The following is a 26,350-nucleotide window of genomic DNA, read 5'->3' on the forward strand; positions in this document are numbered from 1 at the left end:
TTAGTATATAGAATACAGTACACAAAATGTATATACACATCGACGTTCGTTTCACTTTATGTTTTGACTTAATTTGTTTGAAAATGAATCATGAATCATGACGCATGGGAAAAGTTATAGCGGACGAACAATATTAAAATCAACTTACAGAAAATAAAATTGAGACAATGAGACACTCCATATTAATAATATCCAGACAGAAAGGTGAGATAAATACAAATATCTAGGAACATTGGTTAGTCAAAACGTAGAACAAACACAAGAGATTAACCCTTCGCGGTCGAGAGCGATGACAAGTAAAGTGCCGTACAGGTCGTTGGCATGTATTACATGCCTACTGAACTGCTCGTTACTGTTTGATATATGAAAGTGCGCTGAGGTCGCTGTAGCAATTTAATCAATCTAATATTTCTAATAGCATTATTTAAGATAGCTCTATCTTTTTTTCTATTTGTTCTAAAATATTTATATTTGGTAGAATTAAACAAAACATGTTAAACAAGCAACAGGTTGAATTTAGAAATACTAGTCTATATATTATTGTGTTTTCAATTTATCAATCAAAGGCAAAATAAAAATTAAATTAAATTTTTTTTTAAATAACGCGGGCACATAAATTTGATACACCCTGTATATTGATCTGTAAATATTTATTAGAATTTAGTTTGGATGTAAGTGGATTTCTTTTTTAATGAGTTTTCCGATGAACCATTAGAGACTTTTGTGGATAATTAAAGTGAAAAGGACGATGTATTTAGGTTTAAAATGGAAAAAGATTGTATTACGGGAACTATAAAATCCACAGGTGGATGGTAATTATTATCAATTTCTAGAAGAGTGGTTTGGGAGAAAGTTTGGAATTTTAATATTTGTTTCAGCCCGAGTAAATGTTGTAGAGTTTCCCCGAAAGTAATTAAGGATGGTCGGAATAATTTTGAAAATGACTGTTTGTTTGTCGAATGGAAGAGATTGTTTCTGATTCTTGGCAAGTTGGAAGGGGAAAAGTGGTTTGAATGATTGAGAGAGTTTGAAAAAGAGGTCATTATGTTTTTGGCATCGCTGAAGAGCAGTTCGACGTTTTCGTGGATAGATAGTTAGCAAGTACCAGTGGCTGTTTGATAGTGGAGAATAGTGTTGAAAAGTGGAACGAGAGACAGATCAAATTGAGACGAAATACCTCTTTGATTCTGTATTATTATGAGAAGGAGAGCAGAGAATTTTTGGAGTTTTGTTTGAATCGAGTACGTGTCAAAAGAGGCCCGGCTTGTTGGAGAATTGGTGCTGGTAAGCTGATAGTTTTGAAGCTGGAGAACGGAGAGGGCTTTGATGAGTAGCCTTTAACATAGTCAACGAGGGAGAGCTGTTTTTGGGTCACGAGAAGACATCAGAGTGAGTGAAGAAAAAGGTCAGTCAACTTATGTGAAAGATATTTTTATGTTCGGAAACTAAAATTTTGAGTAAAAAGCATATGAATTAAAATTCCAATATTTCTAAAAGTATAGCTAATCTTGCGAATACATAAATTTGTTTTGTTTAGTTTGTTTTACCAAAGTCATCGGGAACAAACCGATAAATTGTTTTTTTTTAACTATAATAAATTTAAGTGGTAAAAATTTCATTCGGACATCTGTGTCCACAGGTTTTAGATTTGATAGATTTTAGAGTATCGATTTTGATAAATAAAAGACAATTCTGTATGTTTATTTTACATTTGGCTTTATTTCTTTTCCCTATTTTATCCCGATTAGGATCAACTAAGAGATACTGAACCCACGAGAGAAGATAAGTATAACGTGAGATAATTTAGATTTTTTGTTAATAGTATAAAAAGGCACCCTGAGATTTTTTATTCATGTTTATGTATGATTTGCGACAATTAAATAATTAATCAAATAAATAATAATTAATATAAAATTAATAAGAAGCAGATCATAACAATATATATGAAATTTAATAAAAAAAAAGAATGTGTGTGTACTTTGTACGCACGTAAGAAGTTATATTTCTATTATAATATAATTTCAACGAAATAAATATACCTACTTAACAGTTACAATGCAAAAAATTAACAATAATTACCAAAAATGAACCAAAACTTAATAATGCCAAATATTAAAAAAGAATGTGTGTGTACTTTGTACGCACGTAAGAAGATATTCTTCTATTATATAATAGGTAATTTAAACGAAGTAAATATACTTAAAAGGTTATTTGTATTTTATTTAAAAATCAAACTAACTTTCTTATCTTCCACTTTCAAAAAATTTTTATTAAAACAACCAAAAATAAAAAAAATATGAATCGCCCAGGAATTGAACCCGCCAATCTCAATGCTAACGCATTTCCCACTACTCCAGCGAAGCCCTAGAAATAGACATGTAAGTTTCGGATATAATTACACAACACGGCGACATATAGTGTAAAAATGTTATGCTTACATAATATTTTATTATTTTACTACAGGGAAACACAAATCCAAAAACACAAGAATTATAATAAATAATACATTTCCTAAAACCACTAATATATTCTTTTAATGACTTATTTGCACGGTTACAGATACATACATACCTATCTTGAAAGATTAGCAATGAACTACATACTGTCAGAACTACATACTGTCAGTGTGCGCAGGCGCGCGGATCATGTACAATTTTACCCTCAATCGATTCGCCGATAAAGAAGAATATCTTAAAAAAAAAGAAAAAAGTATGAATCGTCCTGGATTTGAACCCGCAATCTCGCGATTTTTTGATCTCTGGTCCAATGCTCTACCAACAAGGCCATCAAGCCGCATGCTACTTACCTTTCAGATATACATAATTATACATCACGGTGACAAGGAAGACAAATCCAAAGACACAAAATTATAATAAAAAACCTTTTAAACCACTTTTTTCAAATTGCCCAAGTTGTATTATTAATATTAATGTTAATAAATGAAATATAAATATTTTGACGTTTCACAATTTGACAATTCACTTTTAACTGCAGTGCCTTAAAAATTTTAAAGCACTAGTGCCTTAAAGTAGCATTTTTAACGCTCCTATGGAGTCCTAAAAATTGCATTTTTAACACGTTTGTAGAAAAATATATTTAAAAACACTAATATATTCTTTCCACAGCTTTTCTGGACTGATACATACATAAATTAAAACATTTTGAAGTATCACTTCAAAAATATAATATGAAAACTATTTAAAAAGGCAGTATAACTATTAACTAACCTTTTGTTGTTCCTCTTCCCACAAATTTTAAAACGCAACAACCATACATAACCAAACCGTCAACCTTCCAAACCACAGCTGCGCTACAGCTGCCATATTGGATAATTTTTGACATGTCATTTGAACATCCAATCAGAACAAAGTTATAATGCGCATGCGCCCGGATCGTAGGTTTTAACATATAAAAATTCACCCTCATATCGCGCGTAAAGAAGTATAACTTCAAAAATGTTTCATCCGGCAACCAGATGGGTACAGATCGACCTATATTCGGATCTTAGACTATAATATGGCCTCTAACTCTGCCTGAGTTAAATATTTTCTTGTACTCATGTTAACAATATTAACACAATCTTTATAAAATCAACAGAACTCCATATAAACACTTCTCGCTAATTGAAATGGAATGATGTTGAGCACGTGCACGGTCAAACATAAATACTTTCAAAACATTTACCAGAATTTGCCGAAAAACCGAAATAATATGGGCGATTATCAACCGAAATCTACTGAGATATTCAAACATCCCGTTAAAATTGGCATCTATTTTTATTGCATGGTTAATGAGTTATAAGACTTTAGATTTACGGCATGCTAGAGATGCCAACGACTAAATCCGTGTTTTTCGATTTTCATGTATGACATGCCAGGCGACCTGTGGGCAAAATTGTTAGTAAATTTATACGAGTTGTAATGGTGTCATGTATCACATGACAACGACCGCAAAGGGTTAAAAGCTGTATAAAAATATCAAGAGCAAAATTTGTGAAAATGAAACATCTATTATGCAGTAGACCTAAGAATGGATCTCAGATAAAGTTGTTGAGCTGCTACGTTTTTATAACTTTGCTGTACGGATCTGAGGCCTAGAGATTGAAGCAATTAGAGATTAAGAAATTGGAAGGTTTTGAATGTTGGTGTTATCGAAGAATGCTACAAATATCGTACGTAGACAAAATTAGCAATATTAAAGTCTCTGATAGGGTTATTAAGAGGGAAGAAATTATAAAGACTATTAAAATTCGAAAGATTGAATATTTCGGTCATATAGTAAGAGGTCATTGTTATAGTCTGCTTCGTTTGGTTTAATCTGAGCTCTAATCAACTATTTAGAGCTGCTGTGAGTAAAATAAGAATTGCCATGTTGATATCCAACCTTCAATATAAGATGGAACCTTAAGAAGAAGAAGACGTACTAATGCAAGGACTATTATCTTTGTCATTTGTGGTCAATAGGAAATAAAGGGGATGAAATAATTGGGTGACAGGCACAATCTGGAAACTGTTGCAGTTTCGTCAGTATTTCCGCTTAATCCAGCTCCTACTGGTTGCTTGTATTACAAATCAAAGGAGAAGAAAATATCATTAAGAATTAAGTAACATTGGCCTAATAGTCACCCTCATCTTTTCTAATTCGAAGAGAAAGTACGTATCGATCTACCTCATATTGTTCCTAATGCTGGAGAAGCCAGTCGTGCTTTTGTAGCTCTAGCTTCCCCTACCTCCATCCACCACGTGGGGTAAAGAAATCAAGTTTTAATTATACTGTTTTAGACCAGTGCAAATAGCAAAAAAAACAATAAAAAATTAATAGCAGGGTGAGACCAATTCCAAATGAAAGTACACATATTAGATAACATGTGGAACATTTTTCACCAAATCTGGATGAGGGGAACATGGGTTGGGGGAGCGCTTTTAGGGGTGAAAACGGTTAATTACGATTTGCGGCAAAACGGCACATCCTATCGAAAAAAGTTAAATTGCAATGTGGTAGGCTATAAGAAGATCTACAACTTTTGTAAATAAGCATTTTTCACATAACCTCAAAATATCCGAGAAAATCAGAAAATTCGATGTTTTTGATTTTATTTTTTTCTCACTGAAAAAAAAAGTTTTTTTTACCAAATATGGTGAACACTTACCTCTTTATGTCCCAAACACGCTGTAATTTTTTTGTTTAAAAATATTTTTTAAAACTCTTGTTTTTTATGTTTAAGGGAAAATGTAAGCATTTTTTCAATTGAAAAATCTCCCGAAATTTTTTTAGCTTTTTTAAAGAAGTTGGCATTTTTTTTGTTTATTGAAACCTCTATTTTCTAATGGTGTAAAAAATATATATACGTTACTGTGGAAAATTTTGTCACAAAAGGCAAAAATCGGAAATTTATTTTCAACCCCTCACCATTTTCAGATTCTCAGACGTAATGTAAGTTGCATAGCGAGTAGGTGCAGCCCAGCCAGACGGCGCGCCGCGCCGCAGCGATTATGTGTACCATGATGACACATACAGTGAATCAAACGTACGTGTTAAACATAATTTTGTGAAAAGAATTTCGGGACAAATTTATTTATTTTAAAGGAAATTGTGGAATCGATATAAAAAGGTAAATACTACCTGTGTCTTATTCTCAATTAATCAATGAAATATTATCATTTTCTTTCATAAATAGTATGACTAAAATAACCTGAAATTTTTTTATTTTTTTAATTAACAAATTTTTAATAATAATTTAATACAATATATTTCAAAATAAATTAGAAATAGGTACTTCAGTACAATATTAACAAACAATAATTTCTTTCTTTTGCAAATTTAGTTTTACTCAAAGAGAAAATTGTAAAATCATGATTTTGTATTTGTAGGTTATCACTATGGATATGGAAGAATCTGTATAATCTGCAATGAGGCAGATAATAAGCAGTTGTATAAAATAAAATAAAATGCTTTGAAACGTTTAGTGGAGTCTGGTAAAAAAAGATTTGACAGTAGACACAAAAAATTTGCATATATGGCATCAGCTTTTTTTCATAAAAGTTCATATTCACAAATGCAGAATTAATTCCAAAAATATTACTAAAAAGTATTTGCTGCAGCTGTGAGACTGGATGCAATAGTCAAAAATGTGGGTGCCGAAAGCATGGTTTGAAGGGTCTAGGACATTTCGCCGTCGCCGTTTCGCCGTCGCCATTTCGCCGTCGCCGTTTCGCCGTCGAGCCATTTCGCCGTCGCCATTTCGCCGTCGAGCCATTTCGCCGTCGTCATTTCGTTGTTAGCATTCGTACTTATAATTTCGGGATGATTATTACTTGTATATAAGTTTTGAATGGTTTTCGAACGATTATATACTATTACTTTTGCATAATGAAGTTTTTTATTTTTGATACAGTAAAAACAATTGAAATTGAAATCCATTTTTTCAATATTCTTCATCACATCAGCATTTTATTTACACTGACATTTAGTATCAAAAAAAGTTAGTATGTTATCACGTTCTTGCGACATTTAGTATAAAAAAAGTTAGTATGTTATCACGTTCTTGTAAACTTAACCAATGCCTGGATGGCAACGGCGAAACGGCCGACGGCGAACTGGCTCGACGGCGAAACGGCCGACGGCGAAGTGGCTCGAAGGCGAAACGGCGACGGCGAAATGGCGACGGCGAAACGGCGACGGCGAAACGTCCCAGTCCGTGGTTGGGTATGTACCAATTTATGTTCAAATTGTACTTCTGATAAATGCTCCAATGTCGAAAAACCATTTTCTTGATATTAATGAATATGATGACATTATGGATGAGAAACCAACGCCAAATGAAGAAAATGTAGACGAAGACCATGATGGTCTAGAAGATTTAGAGGAAACTGCAGAATCTGTAAGCATTACCGAATGTGATGAAGAAATGCCATCAAAGAAGCGAAAACTTAATTAATTGATGAAAAATTGGCCATTAAAATTATAATAATTACTTTCTTTTGTATTAAATAAACTTTTTCGTTAAAAAAGTTGTTGCGACTTTTAATTTGTTTCATGAGAAAAAAGTTTAAAAAAAAACGTAGTTTATAGGTAAGTAGGCCGACTTAAAAAAAAATATAGTTTAAAAAAAATAACAAACACGCTTTTAAAGCACTAAAAATTTAAAAATAACTTTTAAAATTAAAGCTAGTAATATTTCATTTTTAAATTTTTAGTGCTTTAAAAGCGTGTTTTTTATTTTTTTTAACTATATAATTTATTCACAAAATTAAAAATCACAGACAACGGCATTAGTTTAGTAAATTTTTAACAGAGGTTCGTTGGTTCCTGCTCGCTATGCAACTTATATTACGTCTGAGAATCTGAAAATGGTGAGAGGTTGAAAATAAATTTCCGATTTTTGCCTTTTGTGACAAAATTTTCCACAGTAATGTATATATTTTTTTACACCATCAGAAAATAGAGGTTTCAGTAAACAAAAAAAATGCCAACTTCTTTAAAAAAGCTAAAAAAATTTCGGGAGATTTTTCAATTGAAAAAATGCTTACATTTTCCCTTAAACATAAAAAACAAGAGTTTTAAAAAATATTTTTATGCAGAAAAATTACAGCGTATTTGGGACAGAAAGAGGTAAGTTTCCACCATATTTGGTAAAAAAAACTTTTTTTTTCAGTGAGAAAAAAATAAAATCAAAAACATCGAATTTTCTGATTTTCTCGGATATTTTGAGGTTATGTGAAAAATGTTTATTTACAAAAGTTGTAGATCTTTTTATTTCCTACAACTTTTCAATTTAACTTTTTTCGATAGGATGTGCCGTTTTGCCGCAAATCGTAATTAACCGTTTTCACCCCTAAAAGCGCTCCCCCAACCCATGTTCCCCTCATCCAGATTTGGTGAAAAATGTTCCACATGTTATCTAATATGTGTACTTTCATTTGGAATTAGTCTCATCCTGCTTTAAGCAGGATTATTAATTATTAATTAATAATTATTAATTAATTAATAATTATTAATTATTTAATTATTAATTATTAATTTTTTATTTTTTTGGTCCATTTTAGAGCTATCTGCACTGGTCTATTTGTTACAAATTTATATTTTCTATATGATTTTTGTTAATTTTATAGTTTATTTTATTATTTTTAACAGAGTGTGGAAAGAAGTTCAATAAGGAAACAATAGCACTTACTTGGGGTGGAAATGATGTTAAGGATTTTGAGTATCCGTGGGTTATAGCTTTGTATAAGAATGAAGGTGGACGATACCGGAATGTATGTGGGGGTACCTTAATCAGCCGAAGAGTTGTTATAACTGGTAAGTATAACATTAATCAGTCATTTAATCAATTAATTGAGTCGAATACAGATATCATATTTGCTTGTTCTTTTTATTCTGCTTAATATTCTGTCAAGTTTAGACCTTGGGTAGTATGTAGTATAAATCTAAATCTGGTTAATAGTATATTGGTAGCCAATAAACTATTCAGTAGAGTGAAGAAGTAGGAGAGAATGGTATATTGCAAATTTCAGAAAAACCATGGACTAAGACATAAAACATCCACCTAACTATTCATCTATTCATCTATTAATCCACTCCGGAACTCCAATATTGTCATTTGTCGCATTCAGGAGACGAAAAAGTGACGGAGCGGTTCCGCAACTGTTGGAAACACTCAACGAAAAAGGTACGTAATAATAATAAAAATGTTAATTCAGACAACAAATCGTTGATTGGGAAGAATAGTATGATATTTCAAAAACATTAAGTTTACAGAAAAGACAATTAAAGATTGAAATGGGTTACGAGATCGGATTACTTAAGCAATACAATATTAAATATCCTTTTCATTAGAATAATTAAAACTTACAGTATTAACTGACAATATGGGTTTTACATCCAATCCATATACCACCCCCAACTCATATTTTTCATCCCCATTTTGAGTTATAATACTTTCTTTATAAAAGTTTTGTTCTATTTCGCAATTATAAGGTTATTAGGGACAATAAAACGGAACAGTTTTAATGTTTTATTAGAATTTAAACAACAATGAATGAAAAAAATCGCAGTTATAGTACAATACAAATATAAAAAACAAAAAAATTGGGCTCCCATTAAAAAAAAATTAAAGTTTCTACAAGTTAGCGTAAAAATCCCTATAGTATTGTGGCATAACTGCTACATTTTTTTCTTTTCAAAAAGAGAGAGCAGGCCAGCTTTCTTTTTTCACTTATTTCCACTTTCTTCTTGTAAGTTTGTTTTAGAGTAACGTAACGTGCTGATGGAAGTCATCGTTTGCTTTTAAGAACGTTTATGGTTTTAAATTCCTGTTCTTTTTACGACATTTTATATTGCAGGTGACTAGGATTTTCTTTGGTAACTTTTAAAACGCATATTGCTGAGAGAGGGACTGACCCACCTTCTTCCGTCTTAAAATAATCCTTCATGCCCATATCACTTGATAGTTGTTTTAGATCAAAAAAATTCTCATGACCCATTTCATGTACGTTGAATGGATTTCCATTCTTCTTTGCTTGTCTAACCAATGTTACATATTGATCTGGTACGTAAACGTTCTATAACACTATAATATGTTCTATAAATTGAACGTTCTATGAATAACAGAATGAACGTGGTCTCCCTCGTTCTGATTATGACCACTAATTAAAAATTTATGGGTGATGGACCTAATATTTTCCAGAATAGAAACTGCATGGATGTATAAAGCAAATACGAAGCGCTTCTTATTTTGTCCGAAACAGTTGTCAGTATAAAATACAACATCTACCATTTCAGTATTTTTGGCGTTCACAGAATGCAAATAGTTCCAAACGCACGAACCTACTTCATTTGCACCTCTGTGAGCAAGACCTTCGTACCACATAAAACTCATTGCTTCCGTACTTTTAAGCTCGTACAATGTTAAATTATACACACTTAGTTTTGATACATAATAAAAAGAAGACCAGTCCCCTTGTGGACATGGCAATTCTGCCTACATATCATAAACAGCGTCAATTTTATCCGGAGAATTTTTATCCATGTCCTTCTCTTTTCTTGCCAGTTCTTTGTCTTCAATATGGTTATTGTACTGTTCCTGAAGTTCTTGTTTTTCTACCTCGGAGGGGTTAGTAAAACCCTGGCAAAAATCGCACTTATCTTTTTTTTGAAATAAAAAAAGATAAATTAAACTCTCCTTTGAATATATTGGAGTACATCAAGTAGTTTACGATAGGTTTCCCGAGTTCTTTACAACGCTGCTCATAATCTCTGTGCAGGTCGGCAATAGTTTCTCCTCCTTCAATGTATTCTTTCTTTGATTGAGATCGGCAGTAGTGGCTCTCCATTCGAGGAATAGATCGAATACGACTACGCACTTCTTCTTTCAACTCCTCTGGAACACTGCTATGTTTTTCATGTCTACCTCGATTATCTGCCTGTATTATTCCATTTACTTCATTATTTTGTTTGCGTAAAATGGTCTCAATTACTTGAGAGTTAATGCAAAGAGTTGCCATAAAGAAGGATTTACAAACACGAATTTTTTCTCCTGCGTATGTGAAAAAAATGCGTTATTAAGTGTCTTGTAAGAAAAAAATATTTTAAGGAATAGAATGATAAAACGAAATAATTTCTTGGATTTGAGTTAAATTATGTTGAAGACAATATTAACTAAAAATATCACGTTATACTTAGGGCAAAATTATATTCAAAACTATGTTAACTCAAAATAAAATAAAGATAAAATGCCCACAGGTGTACTTATTTTATTCAAGAGTATCATATTATTTGTAATCATCATACTGACCAAAATTATAATAAAAATAAATGCTTACCTGTTAAAGAAGAGTATGATATTTTGAAATATAATTCTCTTGCTCCGAAAATTTTCACTAATAAGATGCAAGCAGTGTTAATATTTTGACTTATAATAGTATTGATTAAATAAAAATGACTTAAGCTTAGTACGAACTGTAGACAACTGAGTTACCCGAGTCTTCTCCACACCGGTTGTGTGGAAGTGGGAGATGCCATAGTTGGTCACAGAGCTCTCTAGTGCTTGCCGTTTAAACTGCACTTACAATACTTTTCAGTAGTTCAGCGTCGGACGCTGAACAGTAAAGACGTGCCAGCGGAGCGCTGCAACAGCGAAGAGCAGCCGAACGAGGTGGGGGTAGCTTGACTGTGGACTTCTCAGTCCAGTTGCGGATGTAAGAGCAACACCAGTTGAGCGATACTCACTCTCCGAGGCGAGAAGCAGAGGCAAAGGCCGATTGACTGGATGCGGTGAAACTTAGGGAATTTGATTTTATTGGATTCTCTGAGACGCCCTAGCTAGACAACGGTTAGCGGAAAAAGCAAGACGGGCTCTACTTGAGCCCGTCACGGGATTTCTACTGTGCCTCCGTAAGGGTATCGACACTGCAAGGTGTAGTTCTTTGGAAACTACATCGGGCAGCCCCGGCCCCTAGGTCAGTAGAACGAGAACAGCAAGAGGATCCCGTACTCAGTTCTGTCTGAGTACGTGAACAACCGCGCCTTTGTGCAGGGAGCCAACCCTGAAGCCGACGTGGTGTCGGACCAGTCGGCAGACAAAAAGGCTTCATCAAAATTAGATAAATCCGTCCCCAAACCCCAGATGAATCGAGCTAGATCTCGATCACCCCCCCGTTCCATGGCGCCTACCCCGCCAACTTATGAGGACACACGTAAAGTGGGTTCAAACGTGTTTCAGAGATTAGGTTCGGAAGAAAATGATGGATACTCGTCCGTGGACGAGAACGCAAAAACCGATGGTTTTAAACTCCCCAAGAGCGAGATAAAGAAGGAAAAGTCAAAAATAAAGAAAGAGGAGAAAAAGAAAGAGAGCGACAAGAAAGAAAAGAAAAGCTCGGAAGTAGAGGCCATGGAGGAAGAAGTTCCCGATGAGGCAGGCAGAGGTACGACCAAAAGAGCACGGACATCAAAATCCGAGAGCGAAGATGAACCGAGAGACAAAGTAGCAATCCTAGAAGAAATAATAGAAACGATGAGGGCCAGTTTTCAAAATGCCGAAGAACAAATGGCAAAGAAAGAAGAAGAAAACGAGCGACTAAGAGCTGAACTCCGGAAGATGACAAACCGATTGGACGACCTGTTGACAGAACAGAAAGAAACAAGAAAACTCATGGAACAGATGCAACAACAGCTACAGCAGATTAAACCGAAGCCACAGCCAGCCTCTGACGTGAAGAAGCCACAGCCAAGCCCTGAAGATAAAAAGCAGAAACCAACTGCTGAAGAGAGATTAAAAAATATCCGAAACGAAGCTAAACCAAAAAACAAAGAAGATTTCCCAGCGCTGAAATCACCGATTTCAAAGGAAGAGGCGACGGCATGGGAACTCCAAGCAGGCAACGCTATGAGGGCAAAGTCTCCCCAGATGCAAGACACCCCCAACCTGCCCCAAGGATCAGTTTCCCCAATCCATCCAGCTACGAGCGCAGGTGGCGACACGCCTGCCCCGAGACGTCCCAGTGTCTCAGAGTCAGAAAGTCGGATGGAAACAAACGAAGACGAAGACACCGCTGTGTTGACTGAACAACAGGTAACACATCACCGAAAACCGCCTGTAATAAAATTACAGAGCGTGAGCGAGACAGGGGCCATCCTCAGCATCGCCCAAAAGAAAAAAATAATCACGATAAACAAAATCTCCAGGAGCGGTAGGGAAACCCTCATTCAAGCAAAAAGCCCCGAAGATTACAGAAGCATGGTCAGGATAGTGGAAGACTATGCAAAAGCATACGACGCAAAAGAAAAAACCAAAAGGCTACAATGGATAGCCTTCCCGTTAGACGAGGATAGAAAACCCAGAGTGGTTTTAAGAGGGTTACCAACGAACACCACAGAAGAGACAATAAAAGACGAAATGGCAGCACAATATAACATTGTCTGCCATTCGGCGAAAAACATGTCCACCAGAGCCGGTCCCAAGAGACAGCTTCCGATGTTCGTCCTGACTCTGGACCACGAAGACGTTGAGGGTGCAAAGCGGATAACCAACCTGTGCCATATGAAGGTCGTGGTAGAGGACCTACGAAAGGCAAACGGACCAACGCAGTGCTTTAACTGCCAGGGCTTTCATCACGCCCAAAACGCTTGCCACAAAGACCCAAAGTGTGTTAAGTGCGGTGAAGACCACCAAACAAAAGAGTGCAAACGTGTCAGAGATGTCAAAGCAACTTGCGCAAACTGCAAAGGCAGCCATCCAGCCAGCTACAGAGGATGCCCTAGGTGCCCAATATGGGGAAGACCACCGCCAAGGAGGCCACAACACCAACAAGCACAACAACAAAGACGACCACAAGCAGCCGGGGTTTCCTACGCCCAGGCCACACAAAACGCGCAAAACACCACAGCGATCCCAGACGAAGACTACATAGTCAGAATAGTGACTAGGGTAGTCAGAGAGGTGATATTGGGCACCAGGGAGGCACAGAAGTAATGGTGACAGAAAGGGGATACTTGAGGATAGGTTCCTGGAATCCAGGCGGTATTTCAACCAACCAAAACATCCTAGATGAACTCGTCAATAGATACGAGATGGACATCGTAGCAATACAGGAAACCAAGCTCACTAACAACTTCAACCTAAAGTTTCCTGGGTACGATGTTTACAGGAACGACCACACAAGAAGATCAGGAGGAACGGCCATACTAGTCAAGAAGGGAATTAAACACACAAGATTCACGACTCCACCACTAGTAAACATGGAGGCAACAACGGTAGAAGTGAAAATGAGGTACGGCGCAGTCAGAATAACATCAGCCTACGTAAGACCGCAAGACCCATTAATGGACGAAGATCTAGAGGCGTTCCTAAACATCCCAGAACCATCAATAATAATAGGAGACCTTAATGCAAGATCCCCCAACTGGAATGATAGAGCTACGAACCGAAACGGAAGATTATTAAACAGTTACATAGAAAACAACGAAGATACAGTGGCAATGGGCCCAGAAGATCCAACACACTTCCCAGGAAATGGACTTCCCACCCACATAGACATCGTTGTTGCTAAAAACCTAGGACTCCAAACAGAATTAATCACACTAAATGAAGGAACCACAGATCACAACCCCATTCTACTAGAAATAGGAACATGGGAAGAAACAAACAAACCGAAGAGAACTAAAAAGAAAATAAAGTGGACAAATTACAAAAGACTAGTTAGTGAAAGAATAAATATAGTACCAATTCTAACTGACCCAGAACAAATAGAAGAAAAAGTCCTAGAATTAGAAAACACCATACAAGAAGCAATTAGAAACAGCACAACGGAAGAAGAAGTCGAGATCCACACGGGAAGGTTCAAAGACATAACACAAGAAATAAAAGATCTTATAAGGGAAAAGAACAGAACGAAGCAAATAGCCAGAAGAACGAGAAACAGAGTAGACAAAACCTGGGCAAATACACTAAATAGAGAGGTGAAGACGGCTCTTCGACTACACCGCAGCAAAAAATGGGAAAACTACGTACAAGAGATGGAAGAAACAGACTCAAACATGAAAAACGTCTGGAAGCTTCAGAAAATGCTAAAAAGCGATAGAAAACCCATCCCCCCATTACACGGAGTAAACGGCATAGTATACTCCATAGAAGAAAAAGCTGAGGCGATGAGGTCCACACTCGAAAGTGAATGCAGGCTAAACTTCCATGTAGACGAAGACGATGACTTCTTGGAAGAAGTAGAAGAGCAAGAAGAGGTACCAGAGGATCCGGAAGACATTATTCCCCCAACATCACCGGAAGAAATTAACGAACATATAAGAAACAGTTCTCCGAGAAAAGCGCCTGGTCTAGACCAAATATCAAATAGAGCTCTGAAATACCTTCCCAGAAAAGCTATAGTGTATTTTACGAACATAGTGAACGCTATACTCAGATATAAAAGATTCCCAAACAGATGGAAAGAGGCCCATGTCATCATGATCCCAAAACCTGGCAAAAACCACACGTTCCCGCAGAACTACAGGCCAATCAGCTTACTCCCAGCTATCAGCAAGATAGTGGAAAGAATCATCCTCAGCAGACTGCAAGCGGAAACAAATAGATTAGAGATAATCCCTGAAGCTCAATTTGGATTCAGAGCAGAGCACTCCAGTGAGCTACAAGTACTCAGACTAACTGAGTACATAGCAGCTGGTTTCAATGATAAGCAGTACACTGGAGCGGCATTCCTGGACGTAAGCAAAGCTTTCGACAGAGTATGGCATAAGGGGCTCATTTATAAAATGCGAGGATATGGGTACAGCGGGGCGATGACGAGACTGATCTCTTCGTACTTGGGCGACCGGAGTTTCAGGATTCGGATAGGACAAGTCCTGTCCGAGCTCGGGAGCCCGGAAGCTGGAGTGCCACAGGGAGCGGTCCTGTCACCTCTGCTGTACACAATATACACCGCTGACGTACCTAGAACACCAGGGACCCTAATGAGCCTCTACGCCGATGATACAGCGATAGCGGCCAAACACAGAAATGTAGACATAGCAGTGACCAACCTGCAAACAGCGTTAGAAGACATCGAGGAATGGAGTATAAAATGGAAGATAGCCATAAACTCAGAAAAGACGCAAGCGGTACTATACAAGAAGGGAAGACAACAGCCAGAAGAACAGCTGACAGTGCAGAACACCCCCATCGAGTGGAAAAATGAAGCTAAATACCTAGGTGTCATCATGGACAAAGGATTAACCTTCCAAAAACATGTAGAAGCCACAGTCCAGAAGGCCAACATAGCGAGAGCAACATTAAGAGGACTCACAGGAAGAAAAAGTAAACTAAGACTAAAAACAAGGTTAAGATTAATAAACAGCATAATATTACCGGTATTAACATACGCATCTCTCGCATGGGGACAAGTATGTAACACCCACAAAAAGAAGATACAAGCGGTCCATAACAGCAGCTTAAGAGAAGCAGCCAGAGTCCCAAGATACGTAGCAGAAAGATTCCTGTTCAGAGAACTTCAACAGGTGAGAGTCACCGAAATGATGACAGACAAGGCAAGGGTCAAATTCGCGGAACTGGAGCACCACCCAAGTCACATACTGCGAGAGATGCTAGGGTACGATGCGTTCCACCGATGGAAACACAAACGTCCCAAACAGCAAATATTGTGAAATGGGAAAAATAGTGAAAACAGTGAACCGTTCGTAGCTCGAAAACAACAAGTGCCGAAGATAACGTAACACACGTAGGTTCAATACCACGATCACCTCAAGGTAAGACAGTAATAGAAAATTACAGAAGGGCGTAAGCCCCCAAAAAAATATATAAAATACAAAAAAGGCGTAAGCCCCCAAAAAAAAATAAAAAACCAAAAAACACTCAAAAAAAAAAACTCGAGCAACAAGTCATTGGACAGAGCTCAATGGGGCTCGGTACAATGACTTGGGGCCCAAGCAAGCAATTTTAGTTTCCGCGGATAAGTAAGTAAGAAGATAAAGGCATAGAGCGCTTCACGCTGGCCTAGTTTTTTGCATTCGATTAGGGTACCACATGGAATCTTATTACCCAGGATTCCATTGTGAAGAGCACTTGGCTACGATAGTTGTGCCCCCATCGCGCATCAGCGTGCTATGGGGGGGAAAGGGATGGCCTGGGGCATTGGAGCGAGGTGGGGTGATCCCTGTTCATACTCGGGTCAAAACACCTCGCTCCAATGAATTGTTACACCCGAATGTACTTTTTCGATAGGGTGGACACATCCCACAGGTCGGGTTGAATCAAATTGCTTGCTTGCAATACTTTTCTCTATAATAGATCCATTCATTCTAAGTAGTTTGTTGATATAAACTAAAAATGTACCATTTTTGACTTATCATACTATTCTTCCCAATCAACGAAATGCAATACTTAAAATTTGTCCAATTCTTGGTTTTATAACAACAAAGCGATGTTCATCAATTCATTATTTTCGTTAGTTAATCCAATATTTTACGTTTATTGAAATTATGTATACCATATCACTTTATTGATATTACGAACACTATTCATTGAAACAACAACGTCGATAATTGACCGACGAAGACTATTCGTTGTGCCAATAACAGTGTTATTTCTCCTAACGTATACTGCTTCATGCATCCAATAAATTTCGTTTATTTCTAAAATTATTTCCGTTTATTCTCACAATTAATTCCGTTCATTCCCACAATAAATACGGTTATTCTTACAAGCAATTATATTCATTCCTACAATCAGTTTCGTTCATTCCTACTATGAACGTATTTTATATTAATTACTGAATGCATTAGCTCAATATATGATATTAATTGATTAATAATAATTTTGAAAATCCCCTTTTTTGTCTTAAACCTAATGGACTTTACACTGTGTGATTTCTTATATGATTTCACTTATACAGTGCGCTGGAATAAGTGTTAACCCCCCCTATTTACTTATTTATTTTTAGCACATAAGCAAAACGCTCGGACAGGTCTATTTTTAAAATAATCAAAATATATTATAATATCAATGTTTCGAACTTTACGCGATCCCTCTTCAGGTGACAGGGACAACTTTAATTTTTTTAAATGGGGACGTACATTATGCGGCAGCTCATTTAAAAGCGTTTGAAATAGTGATTACAAAAATGTATAACACTTTAATCCTTTTTGAGAGCGCAGGTGCAAAATTTCGATTGAATTCTTTTTAAACGCATTCATTTTTTTTGGAATCCTGAGAAAACTGAGAAAAAAAAAGTATTTTTGAAAACTTTAAACGCAGAATAAAAGACAACATTATTACCGAGGGCTGAAAGTCCCTTAGAATAAACGAAAAGTTTTTTTTGAATGGTATATTTGAAATCAAAAATCATACTATATTTGCGTTTTTCGTCCCTGTGACTTATTAAAATAATCATTATAGAAGTTCTCAGGGACTTCAGCCCTCGATAATACTGTAATATTTTATTCTGCGTTTAAATTTTTCAAAAATACTAATTCGTTTTCTCATGATTCGAAAAAAAATGAATACGATAATAGACACACGAAAACTTCCTTCCAGTACGGACTACACTTGGAAACGAAATGAAATTATTCGGCACTTCGGTAGAGGTAACAGCATTGTTTAACAAATAATTTTTTTAAACAATGGTAACACAGAGAAGCTCGGGGTATCACGATAAGGAAAAGACGTTACATTTCAAATGGTCAAGCAAAACATTTATTGTTTCAACAACTGCGTTTATTGTGATCATGAACGCATTGATTGTGGTCATTAAACGCAGTAGTAGATTGATTAATGCATTCGTTGTCACAACAATCAGTTTACATCTATGGAATAATCAAATATTACTCTATATTAACAACATTTTTGTACATTGTTTTAATGAAATCTGTACGTTGTCACGATAAACCAAGGTAATTGTTTATCACCTACGAAATCAAGAAAGTGTTTTGCTGCCAGAATTACATATCATTATTTATTAAATATATGAAACTAACTTATTGGCTGAATAAATTGAGTGTTATTGATTAATGTACTCTAGTTATTTTCACAATTATTATTCAATCATTGTGACAATAACCAAATACGTTCACCAATGTCTACAAGTTCGTTGAAACAAAAAATTAAATTGTTGTTACAACGAAATATTATTCAATAATCACTGTTAATCAATATTACGAACTAAATTTTTTTGAGTGAATCTCACTCCCGGAGATTTCGGAGCAAGGATGTTCACCCTTCTTCGGCCTAGCCCCTTCTTCCGGCGATCTTGCCCTGTATTATGAGGTGTAGAAAGTTACACCTCTCTGGGTATCTCATTACATCGCCGAAATATTGTAACTTTCGAATTTTTATTGTTTTTGTTATTTATGTGCTCGTATCCATTCAATGTAAGACTGTTTCATTTCTTATTCGATGAACACAACTGATCCGTAATATCCGTCGATAGATCCACATCTCAAGGCCTCCAATTTGTCAATAGACTTGTTGAAAGATGGCGTCTAGTACTAATTATCAATTGAAAAATATCGCAGATGGTAAACAATCCATGGTCTTTGACCAGGATTATGAAGTAAAAAACAATTTATTGTGCAGAGGCAAGCATATAACCTTACATTAACAGAAAGTGATACGCTGTCACGAATTTAGGGAGCAGAGCGTTCACAAGACGAAACACAACTGTTACCGCTCCATCGGGAACTGCTCCCTCGCTTTTTCGTCTCCTGAATGCGAACATTTTTTCTTTTTGGATAATATTCATTACCGACACAATTGAACTTTTAGATATATTCAAATAATAATATTAAATTAATTTTTTTATAAAGGTAAAGTTTTCAATCCTAATAGCAACATTAATAATATTGAAAAATATTAAAAACATTATTAAAAGATTTTTAAATTGAAAACTTATTGGTCCATTTCCCTGGTGACACCTCCAATGCTTCTAAAATTTGCAAGCCAAATGGATGCTGCAGTAAAGACAAAAGGAAGGAATTCTAAACGTTGCAATTCACAATCCCCGTCTGCAGCTTGGTAAAGTTCCAACGGAAAATGAACCTAGTTACTCTAAAGGAGTAATACTAATATAAAATAAAAATGTGTACCATTTTTATTCAGTTTCAAAGCGAAGGCAAAACAATCTTAGTTTTCACTTAGAATAGGAAGCGGAGTCCAGCATTCTGAATCGACCATTTTCGACTGTTATTGGAGTCATCATCGGAGAGGCCTAGGCCTGCTGTAGACAGGTACTGCTAGGGAAATGGATCAATAAGTTTTCAATGTAAAAATCTTTTAGTAATGTTTTTAATATTTTTCAGTATTATTAATGTTGCTATGAGGATTGAAAACTTTACCTTTCAATTGCCAGATGACGCTAGTCACCTAATCCATTCACGTCAGTTGAAATGTGGGGATAAGCTTTCAGGGTTGGTCACTACGAGTAGAGAGCAGCAGGCCTAGGTCTTTCCGATGATGATTCCAATAAGTGTCGAAAATCGTCGATTCAGAGTGCTGGACTGCGCTTCCTATTCTAAGTGAAAACTAAGATTGTTTTGCCTTCGCTTTGAAACTGAATAAAAATGGTATACATTTTTATTTTATAGTAGTATTACTCCTTTAGAGTAACTAGGTCCATTTTCCGTTGGAACTTTACCAAGCTGCAGACGGGGATTGTGAATTGCAACGTTTAGAATTCCTTCCTTTTGTCTTTACTGCAGCATCCATTTGGCTTGCAAATTTTAAAATCCTTGAAGGTGTCACCAGAGAAATGGACCAATAAGTTTTCAATTTAAAAATCTTTTAGTAAAGTTTTTAATATTTTTCAATATTATTAATGTTGCTATTAGGATTGAAAACTTTACCTTTCAATTGCCAGATGACGCTAGTCACCTAATCCATACACGTCAGTTGCAATGTGGGGATAACCTTTCATGGTTGGTCACTTCGAGTAGAGAACAGCAGGTATAGGACTCTCCGATGATGACTCCAATAAGAGTCGAAAATCGTCGATTCAGTGTGCTGGACTGCGCTCCCTATTCTAAGTGAAAAATAAGATTGTTTTGCCTTCGCATTGCAACTGAATAAAAATGGTATACATTTTTATTTTAATTTTTTTTATATTTATAGCTGCTCATTGTGTTACTGACGATTATGGCAATGCTCTTGGCAGAGAGAACTTTCAGGTTGCTGCTGGTAAATATTACAATGCTTTTGGAGATCAAAGAGATACGAAAGCGCAATACAGAAAGGTACTGATTCAAAGTTTAGGGCTCAAATAATTATTTTATTGTTACTGTTATATTAGATTCTATCTTTATAATTTACAAAGGCCTTATTTTAATTAGCCATAAATACTTTTCTTCTAAAGTCAGTTTGTATAGTCAGGAGTAACGGAGTCACAAAACTACAGTGTGGAGACCACAAGCACACAGAAGAACCAGAGGTAGACTACCTATACGAACAACGTCAAAACAATCGCTAAGAAATGGAAGCTCAAACAGGAAGCTCAAGATCTACAGAATTGGAAGAAATTAGAGGAGGCCTGTACGGCCTCAACTTTGGATGCAAAAGGCTGGATGATGGTGATGAAATCTTTCTTTTACCAAATAAAGTAGGTACTGAGGATAGGAGTGAAGAGACCCTAAATGAAGGCCATCGAATATAAGTTTCGAATATGATATTTTTTATACTGTATATTCTTATTTATTTTAATTTTTAGACGCTCTTTTAAACGCTTTTCTTTGGTTCAATAGTTTGCGTCAAATCTTTAGACGTTAATTTGACTGCCTTTTCTCCAATGCAAATGAATGAAAATTTGCAGACATATGCATTCGCGAGAACAATACAGGAATAGTCAATAAATTTTTTTTTATGATTATTAATTGTTTAAATAAAAAAACGATTTTAATGGAAAATGCTTAAATTCTCTTGTTTTTTACAATGTAGAAACTTGAAACTTTTACGGATTGTAGCTAATGATATGAACTATACATAATTTCACTTTTTGCGTTAATTGTTTACGTTATGCTTCATAAATAAACAATAAAGTTTCAAATTTTGAACGCTCATATATTTGTTTATAAAAAAATCAGCGCTTATTCGTGTCAAATTTTAATAAGATAAGAAACAAAACTTCAACCAAAACTCGAATTGAAGAAATTCGTGTTTTTATCGTAGTCTTAGAAAACCCACCGGTAGAGATGTTTTGTGCTACAATTAACATTAGAATTCGTTTTGGCGTATTCTTTTCGCTTTTCTTTTGCTCAATCGTTTGGGTCAAATCTTTAGACGTTAATTTGACTGCCTTTTCTTCAATGCAAATGACTGAAAATTTGCAGACATATGCATTCGCGAGAACCATACACGAATAGTCAATAAATTTTTTTTATGTTTATTAATAATTGTTTAAATAAAAAAACGTTTTTAACGGAAAATGCTTAAATTCTCTTGTTTTTTACAATGAAGAAATTTGAAACTATTATAGATTGTAGCTAATTATATAAACTATACATAATTTCACTTCTTACGTTAATTGTATACTTTATGCTTCATAAATAAAAAATAAAGTTTCAAATTTTTGGCCGATTTCGACTACTTTTCATATTAGTTCATCATAGGTTTAGAAATATTTTAATAATCATTACGATATTTTAATGTTTGAAAAGTGTAAGACTAAAAAGTAAAAAATAAAAAAATATATGAAAATTTTTTTTAATAAACGCTTTTCTTTAGTTATGAGTGACTAAAATTAAAAATATTATAAAAAAGTCAACTAAAAAGCAAAAAATAAAAAAAATTGGAGAAATCTAACACATTCGTTAAAAAAAAGCGTGGGGCGAAAATCATTTATTTGATGAAGACCCTTTTCTTTGACGAATGTGTTAGATTTTTTCAATTTTTTTTATTACTATTTTATTCATTTCAGATATCACAGGTTATTGTTCACAAAGGATACAGAGGAGTCAGTCAAAGATATATTGCTGACTTAGCCTTACTCATTACTCAAGAACTGTTCCAACTAGACCCAGTGGTTCAGCCAGTGTGTACGGATAATGTCAATAATATGTTCCTAACAAACTACCAAATGGGAGAAGTATGTACTATATAATCTTAGATAAGTAGATACATTACATATATCTACTTGTAAAAATCATTTATCATTTTATAAGTAGTTGTTCTACAAATTTGCCTTTAACTTAACACTTCATCCAACTTTCAGGTCGCTGGTTGGGGTCTTACAGAAAACGACAAACCCTCCGATCGTCTTAGAGTTATTCGAATACCATACAAAGAAGGTGGCACATGTGCTAGAGAGCTGCCAGCTAGCTGGGAACAACAGTATAATTTCTTAGACAAAATTTGTGCTGGTCGTCAGAATGAAAGTATTGCAGTCTGTCAGGGAGATAGTGGGAGTGGTCTTGTATTTCAAAACCGAGAAGACAATAGGTACAGTATAGTATTTTTACTGCAAAAGCAAGATTACGTAGGTCAAAATTTCTGACGTAAAAGCACTGTCAAAACATTAGAATGTGACTTTTCATCATGACCACGTTAATGTCATTACTTGTCAGATATTTTTCTTTGTTTTTCTTTACTATAAAAATAATATCTGTAATTCTTTATTCTAATTAACGATGTCAATCGGATTTCATCAATTGCCGAAATATATTAATCATATGCCAAAATATTTGTTAATGTTAACGAAAATAATGATATTCCATAACATCAACTCTAGAATTGATATTTGTGTAGCACAGCTAAAATACGACACCAACACGGAACTGTCCGATCTTGTATAAGCGTTCACTACGACCCTATTTTCGGCACTACCCCAATTATCGGCAGTAATTCTTCATAATCGAAAAAAATAAGAATTCTTGCTCGTGATTGTTGAACGAAAGTATTTCACTAATTTATAAGAACCTTTATCCACGCGTACGAAAAATATGTCAATTGTCAGACGAAAACTGTAATTACATTTAAAAATATATTGGCCTGTTGGCGCCAAGCTCTCATGGGAAGTGTTTCTTATTGTATGTGTTAAGAAACAGGTAAGCTATAGAATGCTATAATTTCTGATTAAAATTTCGAATAACCGTTTTATTAAGTTTTATGTGTTGAGAAATAGTTGATTTTGATTATTTGTTGGATAAAAACTGTTTTTCTACAGCTTTTTGCAGTATTTTGAGGGTGCCGATAATAGGTACGTAAATATTAACAGATGATCCAATCATCGGATGGAGTGCCGATAATTGGTTATATGCATTATACTCTATATATGTTGATTTTAGCGTCATCTTTTAACTTACTATGACAAATGTTTGGTCATTACATGCAATAAAAAACGATGATTCTCTGTACCAATTTTCGGCATCCCATATCTATACTAGAAATAGCCATAATTTGACCAAGTATAACACTGCGGATAATACATGACTATACGTGCCGATAATTGGAAATTCTTTGTTTTAGACTAAAATTAAGAAATTAACAATGTAAAAGAAAAATAGAATTCAATATTCTTCAGAAGATATAAACAAAACTGTTGTAACTGTTTAGTCAGGAATGCCATTTAAAACAGCTGGCAAATTGTATAAGGTACCTAGATCGACTCTACAGGATAAAGTAAACGGTAGAACTTCTTTAGAGAAGAAATCTGGACCAGGGATCACACTAACAGAAGAAGAAGAAAACCTACTGATAGCATGACTATTTCGGATTGCAGCCTGTGGATTTCCTGCAACAAAAACGCAGTTGCTGGATAGGCAGTTTCAATGATTTATTGAAATAATAACTTTTTTTAGAACATACAAACAATCTCAGTGGCGACAATATTACAAGAAAATAGAAGAAAAGGAAAACAAGAACAGCTAAAAATGTAACGGAAAGAAAAGAGCAACCAAAAAAAATTGGAAAACGAAAAGAAAAAAAAGTTGCACAAATAATAGAATCTCTAATCGCAAGACAAAGAATAAATTGAATAATGTCACGAAGGCCCGTTTTCCACACCAGAAGAGGAAAATGAAAAGGAAATGCTTGTGTCAATGACTACTAAAATAAAGTGTGTTTAACCCGCGAGTAGTCGCGCCGTTAGATAGAATCTCACATTTTATCCTTTTTCGCGAAAACTTGATAAAAAATTTTGAAATTTTGAAAAAATTTCGTAAGTGCCTCAAGGAAGGGTGTAGTAATGCGTAGGAATTCTTTTTCTTCTTTTTGTGGAATTTATGGCTTTGGGAAGAGCCAATTAGCTTTAATAATTGTTAAAAATAATATGTATTTACATACAATAAATTATTTACTTCAATAGTATCCAAGTAAATATTTAGGTAAGTAGGTATCTTATACAATAATTATTCAAATTTTGGGTATCTAGTTCATGCCGAAAAAAGGATCCTTGATATGCCGAAAATTAGAGCATGAATTTAATTTAGAATGCCGATAATGGGGACTTACGACACTTTTTATTTTATTAATTTATTAAATATTATGAGTTTGTTTAAGACAAAGTAAATATTCTGTGTGTAATTGTGATATATTTTATTAACCAAAACAATAATCTGAATACACTTTATTCAGCTAATTTGGTTACTAACCTAATTAAAATGAAGCTCCATTGTGCTTAACGTGCTAAAGGTGCCGATAATAGGTACGTTTACTATTTTAATAAAAAAAAAACGTAATCGCGATTACATTGAGAATTTTAGAATTATATTAATTAAATAACCAAAAACATTTATTATTATCAATAATATAAATTTTCTAAAACAATTATTTAAGTTCAATATTCCAAAAAGTAATAATTTCAGTTAAATATTTTAGATATTCGTACACTACTCATACATTCAAACGCAAATAACAGTTCAGTGTTGCTGGTTGCGATCAATTATGCTATGAGCTGTAAAATAATCTATTTTAATGGTTATACCTACAATAGGATAATATTGTTGCTAATTAATATATTTCGGCAAGTAATGAAAACCAATTGACATCATTAATATATATAAGTAGATATAAGTAGATATATAAGTAGATATTATTTTTATAGTAAACAAAAAACAAAGAAAAGTATCTCTGACAAGTAATGACATAAACGTGGCCATGATGAAAAGTCACATTCTAATGTTTTGACAGTGCTCATACGTCAAAAATTTTGACATACGTAATCTTGTAGCTTTTGTCAAAGAATACATATCTACCACAAGAACCGACACGAACGGCAATTCTTTTGTTATTAGCATGTACTTAATTTTAGTATCGAGTTGGCAAGAGGACACACGAGTACACTGAGAAAAGTCTCACACATTTCTGGCGTTTATCAATAAAATTTTAGTTGCACTGAGAAAAAGGTTGCATGCAGGGCCGGCTTTTGTTGACATTCTTAATATGGTGGAATTATTTTTGATTTACAAAAGGTTGCAAATACAACAGAAAGTAATGGTGAGAATTATATTGATTAAAACCATGGATAAAATACCTTTTTAATCCTGATTTTAGCATTGAAAGACCAATAATAAAATATATTATAGTGGCGTGACATTCACTAATTATTCTTTTTTGGCTTATAATGATACAACGATACAAAATATAATTTGTTATTTTCACCAATTTTGAAAAAATGTGAACAAGTTGGTGAAAATTTGAACGACTTGGTGTGACTTAATAGGCTGTCTGTCCGTCCGACCGCGAATATAACTCCTTCCGTCACTAGAAACGTAGATAACGTCCTTCCGTCACTTTTAAAGTCACCGAAATAGCACAAGTGATATATTATTCGACGCGAATACAACTCCTCAGTTACTAATACAAATAGAATGACAAATGAGGTGTCGAATGAAAGCTTATAAATGTTCGTCATCAACAACAAGA

At 34.8% G+C, this 26,350-nt stretch overlaps 2 protein-coding genes across 6 annotated transcripts in view; one reads left to right on the forward strand and one right to left on the reverse strand.

The window, feature by feature from the left end:
• Positions 1–26,350, reverse strand: part of LOC126883875 (protein white) — a 308,915-nt gene that overhangs the window by 175,560 nt on the left and 107,005 nt on the right. The window lies entirely within an intron of this gene.
• The window catches only part of LOC114338870 (uncharacterized), a 435,637-nt gene that overhangs the window by 14,040 nt on the left and 395,247 nt on the right, over positions 1–26,350 (forward strand). Inside the window, exons 5-6 of one of the 3 annotated variants that reach the window (XM_050649561.1) lie at positions 8,134–8,298; positions 20,609–20,730. The exons of 1 other annotated variant lie outside the window; for it this stretch is intronic. In XM_050649561.1, coding sequence (XP_050505518.1) covers positions 8,134–8,298; positions 20,609–20,730 — 287 coding nt within the window. The remainder of the gene's footprint in view (positions 1–8,133; positions 8,299–20,608; positions 20,731–26,350) is intronic. One more of the 3 variants, XM_050649559.1, reaches the window with a different exon arrangement.

Source organism: Diabrotica virgifera, chromosome 4 (assembly GCF_917563875.1).
Source record: "Diabrotica virgifera virgifera chromosome 4, PGI_DIABVI_V3a".
NCBI classification, from domain to species: domain Eukaryota; kingdom Metazoa; phylum Arthropoda; class Insecta; order Coleoptera; family Chrysomelidae; genus Diabrotica; species Diabrotica virgifera.